Source organism: Herpailurus yagouaroundi, unplaced genomic scaffold (assembly GCF_014898765.1).
Source record: "Herpailurus yagouaroundi ecotype Mexico unplaced genomic scaffold, PumYag 77, whole genome shotgun sequence".
NCBI lineage: Eukaryota > Metazoa > Chordata > Mammalia > Carnivora > Felidae > Herpailurus > Herpailurus yagouaroundi.
In genome coordinates, this window is record NW_024412388.1 from 98,023,748 (window position 1) to 98,044,117 (window position 20,370).

Genomic DNA, 20,370 nt, shown 5'->3' on the forward strand with positions numbered 1-20,370 from the left:
CATATATTTTCTCCATTTTCTTCACAGCAATTCTGCAATGTGACTATTTATTTGTTCCCACTTTTTAACGACTTTGTTCAAGGTCACACAGCTAACGATAGAACCTGAATTCAAACTAAGGTGTATACGATTCCACAGTTGTTACAAATATAGATGGTGGAGCAGGCCACTTGAACGTGAACCTCTGTTCCACCACTTACTAGCTACCTGGCCCTCAGCAAGTCAGTTGACCTCTCTGTCTCAGTTTCCTCCTCTATGAAATGGAAATAATAACAGTACCTTCCTCAATGGTTTAAATGAGGTGATACATAAAAGTGTTTACAACAATTTCTTTAAGAGCTACAGAAGTATTAGCTATTATTCAGAGTATTATGCTTCCATTACACCACGCTGCATCAGAAGCTGTAAATATAGGTTTTAATTAACAATGATAGTTTTTGTGTAACGTTATGTGAAAATATGAGAATACAAAATTGTATCTATGCTATAATTACAACAATGTAAAAGGCAGTATATAAGTGGACAAGAACTAGGATTTCTACACCAAAAAGACTGTATTTGTTGGGATATTGGTACTGTGGTGAATTTATTTTCTTTTAACTTGCAATAATATTGTTTCATAAGAGTAACAACAATAAGGTGTTTTTTTTTTTTAATTATGCTTAAGAAATTTTTTAGGGGCGCTCACGTGGGTCAGTCGGTTAAGTGTCTGATTCTTGATTTTGGCTCAGGTCATGATCTCACGGTTCATGGAATCGAGCCTTGAGTCCAGCTCTCCGCTAACAGTGCCAGAGCCTGCTTGGGATTCTCTCTGTCCCTCGCTCTCTGCCCCTCCCCCACTCACACACAGCTAGCCCCCTCTCTCTTTCTCTCTCTCTCTCATTCTCTCCTCTCGAAATAAATAAACATTTACAAATATAGAGGAATTATTAAGAATTTAAAAAAAAAGAAATTTTCAGTAGTGTGGCTGCATACTTCTGTCTCTGCTGTGTAGAAACTCTACTAACTGGGGACTTACCCTCAGGCTAGACCCTTTGAGGGGTTCGGTGTTATTGGCTGAAGCAAGACACTTATTGCGCAAGGATTAATTTCCCAGTCTCTGAAATGATAGATCTGGATTCAGTTTCATGTCTATGGCTGAACAGCTGAGTGAGCTTAGGCCAATCACTTAACCTGTCAGAGCCTCAGTTTCCTCCTCTGAGAGGACATTCCTCATCATAGAGAACATAACTATGTCATGGGTTATGTTTTCTTTTTAATGAGTAGTAAATATGATAATGAATATGATGCTTCCTTGACACCCCACCAAGATTATCACAATTAAATATTTCCTAGAGTAATCAGCTGTTTAATGTTTGCCACTCTAAGACATCCTCTGATGTCTTAGGAGATAAACCCCACCAAAGCATGGAGCACTGCATTGCATAGTGCAGCATCTGGCATAATGCTTTGCACATAGTAAGCGCTCAGTAAACACGTGGATGAATGCATGAAAACCTTATAGGAATGGTCTTGGCAGTTTCCACTACAGAAATGTGATCGGATTTAGTGTTGGCTCAGGAAAAGACTCACACAGCATGGTGTTGGCTTCAGCTGTCATAGCAAGGCTATGTGCTCTGCCCAGAGATACACAGCCAAGGGGGAAGTGTGGACCAAAATCCGAGCCACTGACCTGGCAGGGGGCAGGGGGCACAGATTGTCTACCTGGAACCAGAGATGACTTTCGATAATTCCCACAAAGGAACCACCATTTAGGCTAGCAGTGGCCTTGGGTCACAGAATCAGGGATCCAACCTCAAAAACATCCAATCCTGGGAAACTACATTAAGGGGCTTAAGGTAGGAAGGGGGAAATGACCAGATGAAAAGCCCTTCAATTTAAAGACAGTATTTACCTTGTCGAAGCAAGCAAATAACCCATTCACCACTACCCAACTCCCCCAAAAATGAATGTCTCTGGTATCTCAGCTGAACCTTTAGGTGGGGCTGAGGGCAAGACTCTGTTTTTCCACTGGAGGACATGAGTCAGTGAACAGTGAGGTTCTACTTAATCACCACCCAAAAACAAGGTCCTTAAAACCAAGAGCTAGAAAAGCAAGGAAGTGATTAATATAAAAGTCAGGATAGTAATTATTCCTTGGTCAGGGCAGGGCGGGCGCGGCGGTGGGGCTGGGGGTGGGGGGGGCGGGGCTAAGGAACCTGATGGAGAAGCCATATATAGAGGTTTTCCGGGGTCCGAAAATGTTCCATTCCTTGACCTCTGCGGTGGTTGCTTCATAATTATACTGACACATGCTCTATGTAATTTTCTAAATGTGTCTTATATTTTACAATTTCAAACAGCTGGAAACAAACACAAACTATACAGTGTTTTTAAGCAGGGAAAAATGACCAGATTTGTATTATTAGAAGATCACTTGGCTGCTGAATGGAACATTGATTGAAGGTGGGGCAAGGCTAGAGGCAGAGAAAACAGGAGGTGAGGTGGCTGCTATAACTTGGTGGGAGATTATAAAGACAGGCCAGGACCTCCCCCTTAACCTCCCTCCCTGGTGGCTCCACTTAGAGGGACTCACACTGCCTGGCCAGTGGCACCGAGAGCACATTTTTTTTTTTTAATTTTTTTTTCAACATTTATTTATTTTTGGGACAGAGACAGAGCATGAACGGGGGAGGGGCAGAGAGAGAGGGAGACACAGAATCGGAAACAGGCTCCAGGCTCTGAGCCATCAGCCCAGAGCCCGATGCGGGGCTCGAACTCACGGACCGCGAGATCGTGACCTGGCTGAAGTCGGACGCTTAACCGACTGCGCCACCCAGGCGCCCCCCGAGAGCACATTTTTCACAATGCCACAATATTATCCAAGTTGAGTTGACACAGGGGCTTCTGTCTTAACATAGAATCACTGTCATGATATCTAATCACTCCAAACTTTACAGAGTGTTTTCACATCTGCCCTCCGGAACCAGAATGTTAGCTCCATGAGCACAGAGGCTTTGTCCTGTTCACGGCTATACCCTCAGTGCCTAGAACTGAACTTGATACACGGTGGGTGCTCACTACATATTACGGAATGAAGGAGCGCATTTAATTCTCATTGATATTTAATCATCACGACAACCTGTGAGGACAGGTAGGCCACGAATGATCATCCCCATTTTGGAAGTTAGGAAACAAAGACTTGGGGAAACGAAGGAACAGATCAAAGAGCTGATAATTTGGTGGACAAGAGAATCCACCTGATTTGATTTCAGGTTTTCTGCTTCAAGTCCCTTGTTCTTCCTGCTCCTTCACAGCTGAAGAGCCAAGCCTTCAAGTTCTTAAAGCCCTGAAACACCAGCTGGAAGGAAGTATTCCAAAATACATAATGCCATCAGATATCCTATGTCATCGGACGTGCTGGGTACAGGATGAGCGAGACCTGCCCAGGGCTCAACACCCATCACCACAGTCCCCTCAGAGGAGATGCAGGGTTCCCCTGGCAGATCAGATCCAGTCGGCCCTAGGCCAGCTGGCACCTGTATTTCCCCACATCCCTCACTTGTCTCTGCTCCTCATCCCATTCTACCCCTCCACGCAAGAGAAGCTTCCAAAGACCCTGTTATTTAACAGCAAAAACACGCGTTCTCATTTTTCTCCTTAGAAGAAAAGGAAAAGAAACAATAAAGAAATATGGCAGCAGGCAGTTTCGGTGCTCCTCAAGAGCCTTTGTCACCCGAGTGGGATTCCGTGGGGAGGCTAAAAACATAATGCTCCATGAGAAGTTAATCTTGGTTTCTTTCCTCTTAATGTTAATTAAAAGTAGTCATTTGAAGCAAAAACCACAACTCGGATACCTAGGGACTCCAGATGTTCAATTAATAGGAATATTCATACACCTGGAATTATGTATGTCCTCCGTGGGAATCTTGGTCAAACTCCAAGAACCAGCAAACACAGTATTTAAAACAGGGTTTTGGACAGAATACTTAAAACACACAAACCGCTCAAAAAAGTCAAACTTTTAGGTCACCTTCCTCCCTTCTTCCCCTGCTGCAAGGCCTGATACTCACTTTATCCCAAGAGCAGTGTGGTCTAGGAGAGTTGGACCATCCTAGTCAGTTAAACAGTCTGTGTAACCACTCTGAGAGTGTCACACGTAAGACTCACCAGAAATTCATTGGCAAACTCCTCTTTGTTAGATTTCTTGTTTTGGGCCTCATCCAGGAACTTCTGCAGAATTTCTCTTTGGTCCATGCTGCAGGGCAAGAGAAACTGTCTACCAGTGGGTTAAGAGAGGGCATGTCAAGTGGATGTCATGGCCGAGATACCACCAAGAAGCCACTGCTGCCTCCAGAGCAGAGCATGTTGAAGGCTGTGGTTAACTGACTTCATCACAAGCCCTAGAGGAAATTAGTACGCAACCAGCCTCTGTGGTCACACAACAAAGCCATCATCACTCCAGGGCCCTAGCGCCTTCCTTCTCGAGGAAGGAACCTGGTTACAGTTCAAGTGCTAACAAACAAGAGGCTAACCAGAGCATAACACATGGCCTGCTTAGCTCTGACACCGTTCCACTCCATCATCTTTAAGTCAAATTCACCCTTTTTCTTGCTTCCTAGAGAAAAGGCAGAATTACAGGTCTTAGGAACGGGGTCTGCCTCTCCCCATTTCCTCAATGAACACAAAGGCCCTGTCGATCCTTTCTGTTTCCTCCTGTCCCAAATGAACTCAGCCAAGTTCAGTTAGGGTCCGAAAGGGAGACAGACACCGTTTGGAATTAAGACACCTTCTGCCTGCACTATTCTCCCCCAAAGTTTCTTGTCCATGCGATCTGTGGAAAATTACTGTTCATCAGAGAAGGCTTTTTTATTCAGCAATCTTATGTCTGCCATATACACCTCAAACTCTCTTTTGGATGAAGCAAAGTCAGCTGCTTCTGACAGTATGTGTCTCTCCGTGGGCTGGGGAAGTGCTGACCTCTACTAAGGGAAGTGCTGTTGATTTCAGGACTGAGTATTGGTCTGTATAAGATCCAGGAGGACATTGGCCCCCATGAGGAGCACCTGACCAGGAAGTTGGCACAATATCCCCTGTAGGCAATGCTAGTAAACTATAAGGAACAGAAAAAGAGTAAAATCAGCCACCTTGCTGGCAGCAGTATAACTTTCAGGGCCGAAAGGCTGAAGAACCATTTCTAGAGAAGGCATTCTACTATCCAACTAGTGCCTTGGAAAAGGCCATTGCTTCAGGAAGCCACGCTGTGCGTGTGGCATTTTGTCCCTGACAGACAAGCTGTTCGAGAGAAAGCTTCCACATCTCAGCTTGCGTAAATCCTCTCCTCAGTGGGTACAAACCTACCTAAGACTGTCTCATGCGGAGTGAGAGCAACTCAAAATCAGTATATCATCTCTGTTTGAAGACAGAAGTTCCATAAAAAATTGTTAACAAAATTAGTCTGAAATAATCCTGAAGAAAACCGGGAAATGTGCCATTAGAACTTCCTCTATTAGCAATCTTTTCTGTTTTGGATTATTTAAATTCTCTTTAGGAAATTCGAGGCACTACTAAGCTACATCCATTTTATTGAGCCTCGCAACAGGAAAAGAAAGGTCTTTGAGGGATTCTGCATGTGAAACAGTAGTTGTTGAGAACAGGATAGTATTCCTCAGTCCCCATCTGGCATTAAAGGAGACTTTTTTGTTGTACTAAATAATGCAATGTTTTATTTGGCTATCTTAAGACTTACAGGGGAAAAACTTTAAAAGTACAAAATCGAAAATTCACAATAACTAAAACCATGTGAAAGTATGTACATGATTAAATGAAGACTAAATGGCACTGAAAAGAATGAACTGTGTGAGTGCTAGAATTAAGGATTTTTTTTTTTTTTTTTTTTAGGTAGGCTTCATGGCCAACGGAGTCCAATGCAGGGCTCGAACTCACAACCCTGATCAAGACCTGAGCTCAGATCAAGAGTCAGACACTTAACCGACTGAGCCACCCAGGTGCCCCTAAGGATGCTTTGTAAAATTCTTTAAACATTATTATACCATTTTTTAAATTAGAAAAAAGCAAAAATCCATTAATTTGTTCAACAAATTTATTGAGTACCCACTAAATGCTAAGTATTATGGTAGGGCTGGATATACGAGAGCAAACAAGCCAGAATAGAGTGAAAAAACACCCTTAAACTGGTTAATAAAGCATCTCAGGACTAAGACATGGCTGTAATTACTCATTAAAATAAAAACGTTCCAAACTAACCGGTTAATTTGCAGAGTAGCAAAGCATAACCCTAAAAGAAAAATGATTTTCTGTATTTTAACAAGTAAAAGAGATAGTTTCACAATCCCTCTGTCCCCTTAGAATGTAATTACTTCCAACAAAACTAGAACTTTACTAATTAATAAACAAAAAGATACCTAATAAAATAAGTTTTAAATCTATAGTTCTCAAACTCATATTTCAGAATGATCTCTAACTTTATTCTCTTCTTAGGGAGAGCTAACATAGTGATGGCTACGAGATAAAGAAAAACTCGCTGAGTTGTGCCTCCTTTTACCCCAAATATAAAAATCTAAAAATAGCGTCTGAGCCGAACTGCAGATTTCTTTTCAAAAGCAAGCAGCAATTCTAGGGAGTCTGTTCCACACTAAAACCAAAAGATACAGAAACATCGTGAAATAACCAAACCTCAAAAACCCACTTCGCTGAAAGACCATTTCCTGAGTAGACCACTCAAGCAAACGACAAGCACAACCGAAGGAGAAAACAAAAAAAAACTTTTATTAACAGTTTTATTTTAACAAATCTAAGCTGCTACTTAATTTTTCACACTTCCTTCTGTCGATACGGGAAGGCGACAGGAGCATCATGCTTTTTGATATAGATTCTGATGAATCATTTATATCTTGTGGGAAGATCAACAACTGGGGAGGGGGAACATGTTCTACAGCAAAGACTGGCAAATACGTAAAAGAATTGACGAATTTATGGTGAAACATTTAAACCGGTCCGGCCTAAGCCCTAAGTGAACACAACAATTCCATGAAGTGAAAGACCCATGAGCACTTTGTCAGGACCCGCCAGAGTGAGTTCTAGTGGAAAGTAAAAGTCAATGAGCACCTGAAGAAGAGCCAGGAAGGAACACCTCACTGCTGCCTCCTGTGGTTCTGCTGTTAATTCAGAAGGTGGATGACAGCATAGAGGAGTGCCCCTCGTAGTCACCTGCACTGGCAAGAGGGGAGCATGCCTGTATAATGTCCAACATCAGCGTCACGGAGGTTGGAATTCCATGACAAAAAAAAAAAAAAAAAAAAGAAAAGAAAGAAACTTTAACCAAAGAGAATATCAGGGGAGATCATTAGGACAAGTATTATCAGTTAATAAGAAATACACTCAGGTTTCTCACAACATCCTTCTCTCTCTATGGGGAGGCCTGTTTTACCCTGGGGAAGCCACTTAACAATCTTTGCTTCGGTTTCACTAGGGTCATTGATTTGATACGGGCTCCGTGTAGTATCCGTGAAACACGCAGTTCTTTGTGAGCATCCTGGTGGTCACCAAGGCCTGCTTGTCATTTCTCCTCAATGTCTTGTAGATTCAACCAGTCTCTTCCATTCCCATGCTGACCCCCGCCCCCCCTTCTGCACATGTGAATTCCATCAGCAACAGGCTCTTAGTTGTACCCCATGCTCGCGTCTCCTAGGAACCAAGCGTGGGTGAAAGGTCTTAAAACTCCACTTAAATGCTAAAGAACCGAAGTAGTTACCGATGGTCTACTGCACGCACGTCCAGATTCCTCAGCTTGTCACCAAGCCCCTCCTGGGCTTGGGTGGGTCCCCCCCACCCAAACTATCTAGCCACATCAACCACAGGCCTTACTCATTTTACTGCCACCTCTTTTGCTACTTCTCACCTTTCCCCTAATGTTCGCCAAGATGAAAATAAAGCTGTATAGCTTAGTTACTCTTTTCTTCACAACACCCGCCCCTAACTCCATCTCAGCACGACTTTCTTAGTCTGCCTCCTTTCGGTAGAAGTCTTTATTTTCAGCTGTGGAAGTTTGCTTTGTTTCTCCACAGGTTTCTTGCCTCCCACAAGTTTATTGAAAAGAGTTTATTCGAAAGAAGACACATAAGCCACCCCCTGTAGTTTTAAATGTATCAAAGGCCACGGTAGTGCCTTCCACATACATTTGCGGGACCCACAGTGCTTAACGTGCTCTTAAGCACACCTAAATTACACCTGTTGTGATCAAGCACACTACGTAATGTGGTTAGGTGTTGGTGAGGGGTCCACCCTGACTTGGTTACTCTCTCCGTCAAGTACTCCAGGTCTCCTGCCTGGCATAGACCATGCCTGTCTCTGGCCAGGCACTTTTCGCTGTGCCAGGAGCAGATGGGCCTTCCCTACAGGGAGGGGTCCCAGAACCTGGAAAAGAGCATGTACCTGAGAGCTGCTGCCTGAGCAGCCGGGCCACTGTTATGGAAGGAATGATGCTGCCACCACCGAGGCAGAGCCGAGCTCTGTGCTGCTACAATGGCCAGGAAAAAAACGACCCCTTTATCTCCCAGAATAGACCCATTTCCCCTTCTATAAATGGACATAGTAGAGGCCGATAAAACGCCTCTGACGAGGCTTGTTGCACACATCACCCACAGCAGGAAAGTCCCCCATGCATCTCCTGGTCATGATGGCTTCTCATCGCTACAGCTTTCTGAGACCTCATCAGTCTCTTCGGTTCACCCGCTGTGAACTTCATAGTCAGCTTCCAGCCATCCACAGGGAATCACGCTCTGCCTTTGGTTTCGGGAGTACAACCCTCAGGAGGCTAACGACAACTGATAATTTGCAATTGACTCAATTTTCCTTCTGTTAAAACAGAGTTGGGACTCTTGGTGAGACCTGGCATCGTGTTCAAAACGTAATCAAACTTGAAATCTTATCTTTCATTTGTTGACTCAGTATTGAGTCTATTCATTTATTCTTTTTTTTATTCATTTATTCTTTTAATGAATATTTATGAGATCCATAGGTACGCAAGAGAATGGGGAGGAGGGGTGCTACAGATGTGTACAACAAGTTGTCTTCATTCAAGGATCTTTTTCTAGTAGGGGAGGGAAGTACACAAATAACTATAACTTAAGGCCATTGGTGGGAATATGCAAACAGAATGTTGAGAAGGCAAAGATCACTTTGTATTTGGGTTTTCTGGGTAGCCTTCATCGAGGAAGTGACCTTTGAGCTGGATCTTGAATATGTCGAAGAGCCTGAGGAGAAGCAATATAAAACAGAGAACAGCAGGAGGAGGATAACTTAGTGAGTGGCTCTCAGTCCGACTGGATGATTGGTCATGTAGAGAAGAGTCTTGATCCACAAGGCTAGAAAGGGCAGTTGGAGACAGACCCTGAGGGAATTTGAATGCCAGGTTAAAAAGTCAGGCTTTATTTGATGGGCGATGGAAAACTGGGGAAGGTTTTATATTTTTTTTAACAACAACTTAATTGAGGAGGCGCCTGAGTGGCTCAGTCGGTTAAGCATCGGACTTTGGCTCAGGTCATGATCTCATGGTCTGTGGGTTTGAGCCCTGTGTGGGGCTTTGTGCTGACAGCTCAGAGCCTGGAGCCTGCTTCGGATTCTGTGTCTCCCTCCCTCTCTGCCCCTCCTCCACTTGCGCTCTGTCTCCCTCTCTCTCAAAAATAATTAATAAACATTAAAAAAATTAAAAATATAACGACTTTACTGAGGTAGTACTGACATACAACAAACTACACACTTCAGAGTGTGTGGCTTGAGAAGTTTGAAATGTATATACACCCAAGAAGCCATCAGTACAATCAAAACAATGAACATATCCAATCACCTTCAAAAGTTCCGCTGGAAGATCTTAAGAAAATGGCAATCAAAGCAATGTTTCTTTTCTTTCTTTCTTCTTTTTTTTTTTTTTTTGAAGAAATGGCCCCTCTGATAAATTTTTTTAAAAGTCTCATAATCTACTTCAGTAGTATGTAAAATTTCAAAATGATTATATCTGAAAATGACTCACAAGACTAGACAAGGAAACCACAGCTTTGGTCAATCTGGTGGCCGTATTAGGACAGATGGGAATGGGCAAGCCTGGAACAGGACAATCAGTTAATAGCCTAAGAGACTTTACCAAAAGTCCAGGCATGGGGTAACAAACTCTCATAGAAAGAATCCAGACAAAAAGCAAGGAATAAGTGAGAAAGACTAGGTAAGTAGGGCTGGAGGCAGGGAAAAGGGGAAACATGACTGAGGTTTTGAGCTAGCTGGACAGCAATCTGAGGCAGTATAGGGATAAAAAAGGTATATAGATACAAAGAATTGGAGCTCGTGGATATGGATTTAGGAAGAAGGGAAATAAGTCCGTCAGACTTAGGAATCTTAGGAATCACACTGAGGCGAGAGGTAAAGCCAGAAGATTGGCTTAAGCCAAAACTTTATGAACTGTGACAGCAGCCCCAAACTGTTCATGGTGCAGTGTTTAATTTTTTTTTTTTAACGTTTATTTATTTTTGAGACACAGAGAGACAGAGCATGAACAGGGGAGGGGCAGAGAGAGAGGGAGACACAGAATCTGAAACAGGGTCCAGGCTCTGAGCTGTCAGCACAGAGCCCGATGCGGGGCTCGAACTCACGGACTGCGAGATCGTGACCTGGCTGAAGTCGGATGCTTAACCGACTGCGCCACCCAGGCGCCCCTCATGGTGCAGTGTTTAAAATAGTCCAGGGGTGCCTGGGTGGCTCAGTCGGTTAAGCGTCCGACTTCGGCTCAGGTCATGATCGCACAGTCCATGAGTTCGAGCCCCACGTCGGGCTTGGTGCTGACAGCTCGGAGCCCGCAGCCTGCTCTGCATTCTGTGTCTCCCTCTCTCTGCCCCTCCCCTGCTCATGCTCTGTCTCTCTCTCAAAAATAAATAAATGTTTTTAAAAAATTTATATATAAAAAAAAAGTGTGGAAACAAAGGCTCAGGGGAATTTGGATTACTTGCCCAATGTCACATGATTAGTCTTGGTGAAACTACATTGTGAACATCAGAGAACCTGAATGTATTCTTCATCTCTGGGCTACAGTGCCTTCTTCCTGCCACCCAAACACTTCAGCTCTCCCAGGAGAGGGTGCCTAGGAACGAACACAACACCTAAGCCAGAGCTGCTTCATCCATTTACTTGGTATAATCCCCAGGAGCACTGTGTCCTCAGTCTCCAGATACTGCTGTATACTCGGCAACAGATTCCTATTCGGATGTCTTGCTGACAGTATAGGATAAAATGGGGAGCTAGCGTAGCTAAGAGGGAAAAGACAAAGAGGAGGCTGCTGGCCTCTGACCTTTATCGTGTATTTTTCAGCTTTACTGAGAGAGAACTGACGTTGTAACATTGTATACGTTTAAGGTGTACAGGGCAATGATTTGATACATGTATGTATTTCAAAATGATTACCACAGTAAGGTTAGTTAACACATCTGTCATCTCACCTAGTTAAACAATGTGTGTTTTGGGGCACCTGGCTGGCTCAGTTAGTGGAACATACAACTCTCAGTCTCAGGGTTGTGAGTTCAAGCCCCATGCTGGGTGTAGAAAAAAAAATTTTTTTAAATAAATACATAAACATAGGACAGATAAATAAATAAAGTGTTTTGTGTGTATGGGTGTGGTAAGAACTTTAAAAATCTACTCTTTAGCAACTTCTAAATACAGGATATGGTATTGTTAACTATAGTCACCATGATGTACATTATTCTCCCAGACCTTTCTCATCTTATAACTGGAAATTTATACCCTTTGACCACCTTCACCCATTTCCCCACCTCCCACCCCCTGCCCAGGGCAACCCCCAATCTGTTTCTGTATCAATCAATTAAATTGGATTTGCTGAGAATTAGTTCAAATACATAGACACAATTCTATTTCATGAACAAAACAGCATTGGTCAATGTGAAAATAGTGATTTCACCTAAGAAGTAAAATACCACAAAACCCACCCTGTTGAATTTACAGTAATGTAAGGGACAAAGAAGTACATCAAGTGTCTTCAATTGGTAGCAAAAAAAAGCTAATTGCTACTTAAAAGAAACATGAAATCTCATTTGGGATTACAAACCTATTGTGATTTCTCCAAGAATTGAGGAAATCACACAACTTCAAAAAGTCAAGATATAGTCCCAGCGCTACATCTTTAATTCTATGCATTGAGGGGAAACAGATAGCCGGCTGGCTGAAAGGAGGGGATGTGGTTACACTTCAGCCAAACTGTAACCAAACCATTAATGCCTCTCTTCAAAATAGATATAGCAAAAAAAACAAAAAAAAAACAAAAAAAAACAAAAAAAAAAACCCAAAAAACAAAATAGATATCGCAATGCTTTTCTTCTTGACAGTCAGGTAAGTAGTCTGGTTTTGGGACTTAAGGAGTCTTGATGCTTGCCTATGAATCTATGAGATTCCTAAGGACTATTTCAAGATATTCATAACATGGATACTGTATGCCTCATTTCCAATCACTTCCAATCACTGATGGTAGGGCCAGGGAAAATATATACCCTCTACTGACTGACTACTCAGGAGTCACAAAGCTTTCTGATTTGCTAAAGTTCTCAAGAAAGTGTGGACTATGCCAGAACCAACAGAACACTCGAAAATCTAAAAAACAGAGTAATCCTATGTACAATTGTGTTTGGCAGGAATTATCAGGATTGCCACAGAATTTAAATTATTCAAGGAGAGATGTTCATTTAGCTTTAAAGCAAGGGTCTACACACTTTTCTGTCAAGAGCCAGATAGTAAATATATTTTACAGGCCATATGGTATCTGCTGTAACTTCTCAACTCTGACGTTGTGGTACTAAAACAGTCATAGACAATATGTAAACAAGTGAGTGTAGCTGCAATCCAATAAAAGAATTTACAGAAAAAGGAGCAGGCAGGATATGGCCAATCCTTGCTCTAAAATGATGGGTCTCAATTCTGTACGTACATAAGAATCCCCTGTGGAACTGGTAGCATCCTAGGTCCCAGCCCACCCCTACAGAATCAGAATCTCTAGGGATGGGGCCTGGAAATCAGCAATTTATAAGGTCCACAAGTGGTATGTAGGCCCCTTTTTGGTTTGAAAAACACTGTGGTATGCAGCTAGTTTCATCTAAGCTGGGATGGCCCCTCTGTCCTAGATGTGGGCCAGCACTTCCTGCATCCTGTGGCAGTAAAAATGCACTCACTGTTTTATCTTTTGTCGGCCTTTCTGGTAGGAGGGCAGATGCAGAAACTGCTATTTTTTGCTTTCAACCTAAAAATGCATAAAATAATTCTGCTTTGGTGAAATTAACACAAGACTCAGGTTATGAATTCAAAAGAAATTCTCAACTTAAAGAATTGAAATCTCCCTGAAATCCTTTAGATTGCAAAATGAGCAGACAAGATCCTTCCCAAAGGACAAAAGGAAATCTGAAGGAAGTTTACTGTGTGCTCCCTTTCCCAAAAGATCTCCAGCCAAGCCGGGCTCTGATGCTTCCAATTCTGCTCCTAACAAGTCATTACTTTGTGTCTAGAGGTCTTTGCTTAAATGGTACCTCATTAAAACTCACATAAAAACACAAAGCACAAAATCTCTGTAGACCTCCAAGGGCTTCTCCCAACTGTAGCAATCAGTAGAAAAGAAATTATTCAGCTAAATTAGGTTCTGTTCAAAAGAAAGCAGTTTTGGATTTGGTTGTCTGCTTTAACTGCCAGAAATCAATCACCTGAGCAGTCACAGGGGCAGTGATGTTCAGGCTGGCAAACAGCTCCCACCTCTTCTTCAGCTCTCCAGATTCTCCTAGGAAGAACAATGGATAGCCTACAGTCAAAGGGATGGTTTTCAGGAGCTTCCCAAAGAAACCACGAATAATCTGCAGATACCTTCAAGAAATGCGGCTCTCACTAAGGCTTCTGCTGATGCTGGAAATGAAGAGGAGTGCTCTATGAGAGCAGAGGGTCTAATGATTCCTAAGACATGACCTTAGAATGCCTCCTCTGGACATCGTTTTTGTTAGACAATAGGGGGATGGTTCTGAATTTCTTCAACATACATCCAAAGATGTTAGGGAGAGGAGACCCAGAAATTCACCAGGGAGCAGAGTGAAGCCAGGCTGAGATTAGCATTCTATCACCAGTATACTTGCTAGGCAGTTATATATAGAAAGTGAGATTTAGCTTTGCAGAGTTAGTAGTCAACATTTTAGGCAAAGTGTCTCTGAAGTCCAACACCCGTAGTCCTGAGCTTCTGACTGTTCCCCTTTTTACTGCTCTTTTCAGCAAAGTAGGGAGATCTGTTTTTCTACCTGGTCTCCAACTTACAAAGAATCAGGAATTGGGAGTCCCAGGTATGAGTACAAAAACAATGCAAATGCCTATCAGAGCCAGGGCCCCAACATACTTACCCAACCTCCCTGGCCCTGGACAAACTCCCGGACGGCACTGTTCCCGTTGATCAGGTTTACTACGGGGATAGCCACCTGTCTTGCTATTCCAGGAGCCATGCGGGCCACACATTCAAGAAGCTTCACGGACACTGCCAGAAAGGCTCTCTCATAAACTAAGCTGGAATCCTGAGCACACCAGGCCTGGCTGAGAGATTTTACTGTGTCCTGCAGTATAGTTCCTGCCTGGGGAGAGACATGGGATATCAGCCAAGTATCGAAAAAAAAAGTCTACAAGGAGCTGTAGGTGCAGGAATCCAGTAAAGCAAGTGTTTCCTATAGGAGAGAATAGCAAATGCACCACTGGTTGTATCTAAGATAATTTAAGGAGTAGAAGGCCAAACTTTTCCTATTTTATGATTTTGTTATTTATTGTAATGGGTATAGAGAAAACATAAGTAGCCCATCAAACCTATGATTTCAGGTGTCATTATTTAGGATGAGCAAAATGACTGAAAGAACAACAAAATGATTTGAAAGGACAATATTAAGTATGTGATAGTACTTAATAGTCAAATTGTGAAGGTACTGCTTGAATGACTGAAGTCTGGAAAATTCTGAAGTAAAAAAAAAAAAAAAAGTTTTTTTTTTTTTCTCCCCCTTTCCCTCCCCCCCCCCCCAAAATTGATCCAAAAGTCATTAGATGGGATGGGGCGCGTGGGTGGCTTAGTCGGTTAAGCATCGGACTTCAGCTCAGGTCATGATCTTGTAGTTTGTGAGTTCGAGCCCCATGTCCGGCTCTGTGCTGACAGCTCAGAGCCTGAGGCCTGCTTTGGATTCTGTATCTCCCTCTCTCTCTGCCCCTCTCCAGCTCGTGCTCTCTCAAAAATAAATAAATGTTACAAAAAAATTAAAAAACAAAAAAACAAAAGTCATTAGATGGGGCCAAGCAAGATGTACTGTGGTGTAGTGTAGGGGGGCCCATGGGAGTCAGAGCAGGGTGTCAGAGTCCAAACAAGTTGGGGGGGCCATCCACATGAGTACCTAGATCTTGGTTTCCAAATACCATTCTCCATTAAAACCAACCAGAGCTCCCTGGACAATGGCTGATTTCAGGCTGGGGCCTGGAAATACAAGAGATATGTCAGAAATTAAGGAAGTACTCGCAGAGCGACAGGACATGCCAAAAAGACACAGTCCAGATTGAAAGGACTCCCACTGGCCAAAACTAGGACAATTTGAACATCCAAATAAATAATGGTGGTAACAGATTACTAGTAACAGATAGGAATTCATGAGTCCATGTTGATATAAAAAATAAATACATGAAAGAGTAAAAAAAAAAGAAAAAAAATACATGAATAGATTGAAATGTTGATGAGATACTAGATATTTACATGGTTTCAAAATACCTCCCTATGCAAATTTAACCATATTAACTGCAGTAGATATAACTGCTGTAGAGAAGCCTTGCAGACACCACCTTAAGTGATTAAGTTAACATCAGTAATGGGACAAAGTGAAATTTGTGCCACTTAATAGGTACGACGAGAAGAACACTGCAACACTTTTGTGATCTTACTGCAAAGGTACATATCCTGAATCTACGCAAGAGGAAACATTGAAAAACCCCAAATTTAGGGACCTTCTACAAAATTACTGACTCATAATCTTCAAGTGTCATGGTCATGAAAAATCACAGAAAGATTGAGGAACTATTTCAGATTAAAGGATACTAAAGAGACATCACAACTAAATGCAATATCTGATTCTGTCCTAGATCTTTTTGTTGTAAGTGACATCATTGGGACAACTGGAACAATTTGAATGGAATCTGAGGATAAGATGAAAATGTGTCAGTACTAGTTTCCTGGTTTTGATGGTTTAGATCATGGTTATATATAAAAGCACAGCCTTGTTTGAAGGAAACATAGAAGTATTAGCGGATGATGGAACATCCTATCAGCCACCTACTCGCAAATGATTCAAGAGGGAAATTCTTTGTACGATATGCACAACTTTCCTATGAGTTTGGGACTGTTACATAAAACTTTTTTTTAATTAAAAAAAAAAGTAAGTTCATCTCTTAGCTACCTTAGGAAAGCTTTAGTGCAAACAATTAGGAGTAACAAGTCTGGTTCTGCCTGAATAGGCGTACCATCCAAGCTATATTCAGTAAGAAGAATAAAGCATAATGGTGAAGAGTGTGGTTCAAATCCTAACTTCAACACTCACGGAGTAACCTAATTTCTTGTTTCCCTATCTCTCAGTTCCCGTATCTGCTTAAATGGATATCAAGTCAGAAAATACTTATCGGGGATCTCCCGCATACGAGGTGCTATTCTAGGTTGTGTGAATACTGCAGTGAACAAAGAGGTGAGATGTTTGCTCTCACAGCATTACATGCACATGAGGAGAGGTTGCACTTATGGATAATAGTTTCTACACGACCTCATAGAGTGGTATCAGGCTTAAATGAGATAAGTGCAAAGCATTTAGAATACTGTCTGGCACGTGTTAAGTGATGAGTTAATATTACCTGCCATTGTTGATATTAATCAGCAACATCTTCCAGAACATTGCCGATGGTCTTTACATCTGATACAGAATCCAAGTGCTATTGCCAATAATCATCATTCTGATGAAAAGCCAGATATGCCCTAGTGGGTTGCTGTAAGTACTTACCCCTCAGTGCAGCATACTTGTCGACTATCATTCCTGTACATAGTTTCGTTGCTGGGCCTTCTGGGGATGGGGGAGGGGAAGACACCCACTCTCAGCAAAATAAATATTAAAACAAGTATATTAGAGACTAAAGTGCTTTACCAGGGACAAAATGCTACAGATGTGCTCTATGCTACTTAAGCACAGCTCTGATGAAAACACATGGAAACAATGTCACTACCACTTGGGCTCTGATGAACTCCTGAAGAACTAGCAGCTGGAGAATTCCTGCTGTATCTCTTTGGATGAAGATAAGCCCCCAAATCTTTCACTAGGATATTTCTAGTCACAGTCATGTAAGAGAAGTAAGAAAAGAGCATCTAAAATAGAAAAAAGCAGCAACTTCACCTGTCCCTGAATGGTTTCTGAAATGATGTTTTTGACAGAATCTTCCATTTCTCCATTGAACTGGTCACCCAACATCCGAAGGCGACCAGCAATGATGGCCACGTCAAAAGAGCTCGACTCTCCTAAGACAGAGGGAACACATTCACATTTGTTACAGAGCTTGAAGGAATGGCAACTCCCAGGAATCTGGGCAGTGGAGAAAGTTCTTGACTTTTAAACAACATTGGGCACTGTTCTCTCCCAAGAGCACCTTCAATATTCTGTCAACACCGAGGATCAGAAAATCTCCCTTCACTGAGAATATCTTTCTCTTCCATGGAGACTACTGATTTTCAGGTATTGCTGAAAGCTTAGTTTGCCTTTTGAAACTTCAGAGGAAATAAGGAAGTCTACCCAGATTCTCTCATTGACCTACCATCACCACCTCAGGCCAGGAGCCTTACCTGAATCTGTTTCATCTGCACAACGTAGGTCCCGGTTAGCAACCTGCACTGTGGGGCTCAAGAAGTCTGTGAGTAAAGAGTCCACGATGCATTGCGTTTGCTCCTCAAAAGTTCGGGGGCTCTTCATTTTAGATGGTTGCTGCAGAGTTTTGCTTCTCCACAAAACAAGCAGTTTTCAGCTCAGCAGTAAGTCAGAAATACTGGTAAGACAGGTGTGTCCACCTCTTGTAAAGTTTCCTAAGGGGACATGTAATCCAAGAGCCTGCCCTACCAATTTCCTTCAAAACTCGCTGCTCAGAAATGTGGGACTCTTCCGGATGGCTCATACAGAACTCAGGAGACTTTTCGAAGGCTTTCAGTTCCTTTTCTCAGAACCACACCCTAGCCAGTATCTAAGATGAATTAATTAATAACTTGTATTGTTAGCCAATTTAGGACTGAAATAGAGTTGAGGAAGAGCTTTCTTGGGCAATTTCATTTAGAAATACTTCCTGTTAGGTTCTGTGTATGGCATAAGTTAAAGAAAGAAGGTTCTGAAGTTATAATAGATAAGCATTCAACGCCTGACATATGGCATTTGTTTGCCATAATCATACATTTAACTTACTGAGTATCTTTTTTTACATGTTTATTTATTTTAAGAGAGAGAGAGAGCACACTCTCACACACACACGATCAGGGGTGGGGCAGAGAGAGAGGGAGACAGAGGATCTGAAGCAGGCTCAGAAAGGGCTCTGCACTGACAGCAAAGAGCCCAGTGAGGGTCTCGAACTCACAAACCGTGAGAGCACAGCCTGAGCCAAAGTCAGTCGCTTAAAAACTGAGCCACCCAGGCACCCCAAATTGCTGAGTATCTAAGGGTAGGGAACCATACCTAGCACTAGAAATAACAGAAAAATGACACAGTTCCTGTCCTCAAGGAGCTTACACTTTAGCATGTATGACAGATATTACGTGACTGATCACATAATTTCTTGTGCTTATTGAGACACGGTGTGTGATTACAATGTGCAATAGGGAATCAAACCTAGGGGGTTAGAAAGGCTCCCTTGAAGTAGTAACATCTGAGATGAGCTCTGAGGGACAAGTAGGGATTATGAGGCAAAGAAGAAAAATAAGACCATTCCAGGAGGAAATAGGATACATAAAAACTGAGAAGGTGGAAAAAAAACTTGGGCATTTGAGAAATTATGAATGGAGACAATACAAAGTATTTCACAGAGAAACTATGAGGATTAAATAAGATAATGTTACATAGGATGAACCAGCAATTTCTGAAATGTAGTAAATGTTAAAGGTCTTCCTGTTAGCCCAAGGCCTAAGGACTAGGGTAAAAGGGATCTGAGATTCACTAACAGAATTAAGTAGGATTTTCCTAACAGGGTTAGATTCCATCACTCTTTTAGGAGATCTCATGATTAGACACTTACCCACAGTGACCTGCCTTCTTAATGTAGCCACACCTAGTTTTGGGCTGTGGGTGTCAGCACTCAAACCTATCAGCCCTTCAAGGGTATTCTGATTGGTAGACTGATAGGAGATTCAAGCATAAACAGTGAGTCAGTTGTTCAGAATGAAAGTTCTCCTTGCAAAATACTAAGAGCCAGTCATCTGTTTTCTTTTCTTTTCTTTTTTTTTTTAATGTTTATTTATTTATTTTGAGAGGGGGTGGAGCAGAGAGGGAGGAGAGAGAGAGAATCCCAAGCAGGCTCTCAGCTGTCAGCACTGAGCCCTACTTGGGGCTCAAACCCATGAGACCACGAGATCATGACCTGAGTTGAAATCAAGAACTGGACACTCAGCCGACAGAGTCACCCAGGAGGCCCTGGACTAGAAACACAAATTATGTTTTTGTCCTCTATCGTTAGGGCTGAAACTTCGGTTTCTACTAAGTAAGATTGAGACTTCTAAGAAAGTCCTTCAGAGAGAATCCTGAGCCAACCTCCTTTCACACTAGAGCCAGCCGCTGAAAATTTAAGGATTCCAACAAATTAATTTGGCATACTTCCAAAATAACATAAAGAAAACAAAAAAAGGGTTTATAAGATACCATCCAGCTGGTGTTAAATAGCTTACCCAAGGTAAGTGGCATCAGTAGGTGGCAGAATAGAAATTTAAAACCAAGTCCTGTCTTACCTCAAATAATAAACCTTTCCCACAGTAATTCATTTCACAACTGATATGCTTATGGGCAAATACCATCTTTGGAATCTAATCTTTGCATGATCTTATCTATCCTTTGCATTATCTTGTATAATCAATGTCATAAGGCTACAGAAATGGAGAATATCCTCTCCTGGACAAGGGTGTGGTGAAGTTTCCTGCTTTGTGCATTTCTCCTTGAGCCTTTATTGTAGCACCTTCCCAAAGAATCATCCCATCCCTTCTCCCACTGCCCATCTACCCTTGACTGTTGCACTTCAAATACTGTACTCCCAGTTAGTACTGAAAAA

At 42.2% G+C, this 20,370-nt stretch overlaps 2 protein-coding genes across 5 annotated transcripts in view; both read right to left on the bottom strand.

Annotated features, from left to right (window-relative positions):
- PTPN22 (protein tyrosine phosphatase non-receptor type 22) overlaps window positions 1-4,390 on the bottom strand; it is a 65,355-nt gene extending 60,965 nt beyond the window's left edge. Inside the window, exon 1 of one of the 2 annotated variants that reach the window (XM_040471349.1) lies at window positions 4,150-4,390. In XM_040471349.1, coding sequence (XP_040327283.1) covers window positions 4,150-4,236 — 87 coding nt within the window. In that variant the 5' untranslated portion in view covers window positions 4,237-4,390. The remainder of the gene's footprint in view (window positions 1-4,149) is intronic. The other variant, XM_040471350.1, reaches the window with a different exon arrangement.
- Window positions 4,391-7,132: 2,742 nt separating this feature from the next.
- On the bottom strand, window positions 7,133-18,607 carry BCL2L15 (BCL2 like 15). 3 transcript variants are annotated; one of them, XR_005788887.1, is made up of 5 exons: window positions 17,918-18,607; window positions 17,475-17,596; window positions 14,424-14,648; window positions 13,746-13,819; window positions 7,133-7,234 (listed from the first exon to the last, which is right to left on the bottom strand). XR_005788887.1 is itself a non-coding variant. In XM_040471353.1 (4 exons), exons 1-4 carry the CDS (start codon window positions 18,042-18,044, stop codon window positions 13,802-13,804), a joined length of 492 nt encoding a protein of 163 aa, XP_040327287.1. In that variant the 5' UTR covers window positions 18,045-18,607; the 3' UTR covers window positions 11,891-13,801. The 3 variants fall into 3 exon arrangements, 1 of the variants encoding a protein (XP_040327287.1); XR_005788886.1 differs by lacking the exon at window positions 7,133-7,234 and adding an exon at window positions 11,891-13,291; XM_040471353.1 differs by lacking the exon at window positions 7,133-7,234 and having other exon boundaries at window positions 11,891-13,819.
- Between the last annotated feature and the right edge of the window lie 1,763 nt (window positions 18,608-20,370).

Excerpts from the sequence above, each read along its gene's own strand:
- BCL2L15 (XM_040471353.1), bottom strand. The coding sequence starts at position 18,044 with ATGAAGAGCCCCCGAACTTTTGAGGAGCAAACGCAATGCATCGTGGAC. Across the intron at positions 17,597-17,917 it reads TGCAGATGAAACAGATTCAG|GAGAGTCGAGCTCTTTTGAC; the intron begins GTAAGGCTCCTG and ends CCTCTGTCTTAG. Across the intron at positions 14,649-17,474 it reads CAGAAACCATTCAGGGACAG|GCAGGAACTATACTGCAGGA; the intron begins GTGAAGTTGCTG and ends GTCTCTCCCCAG.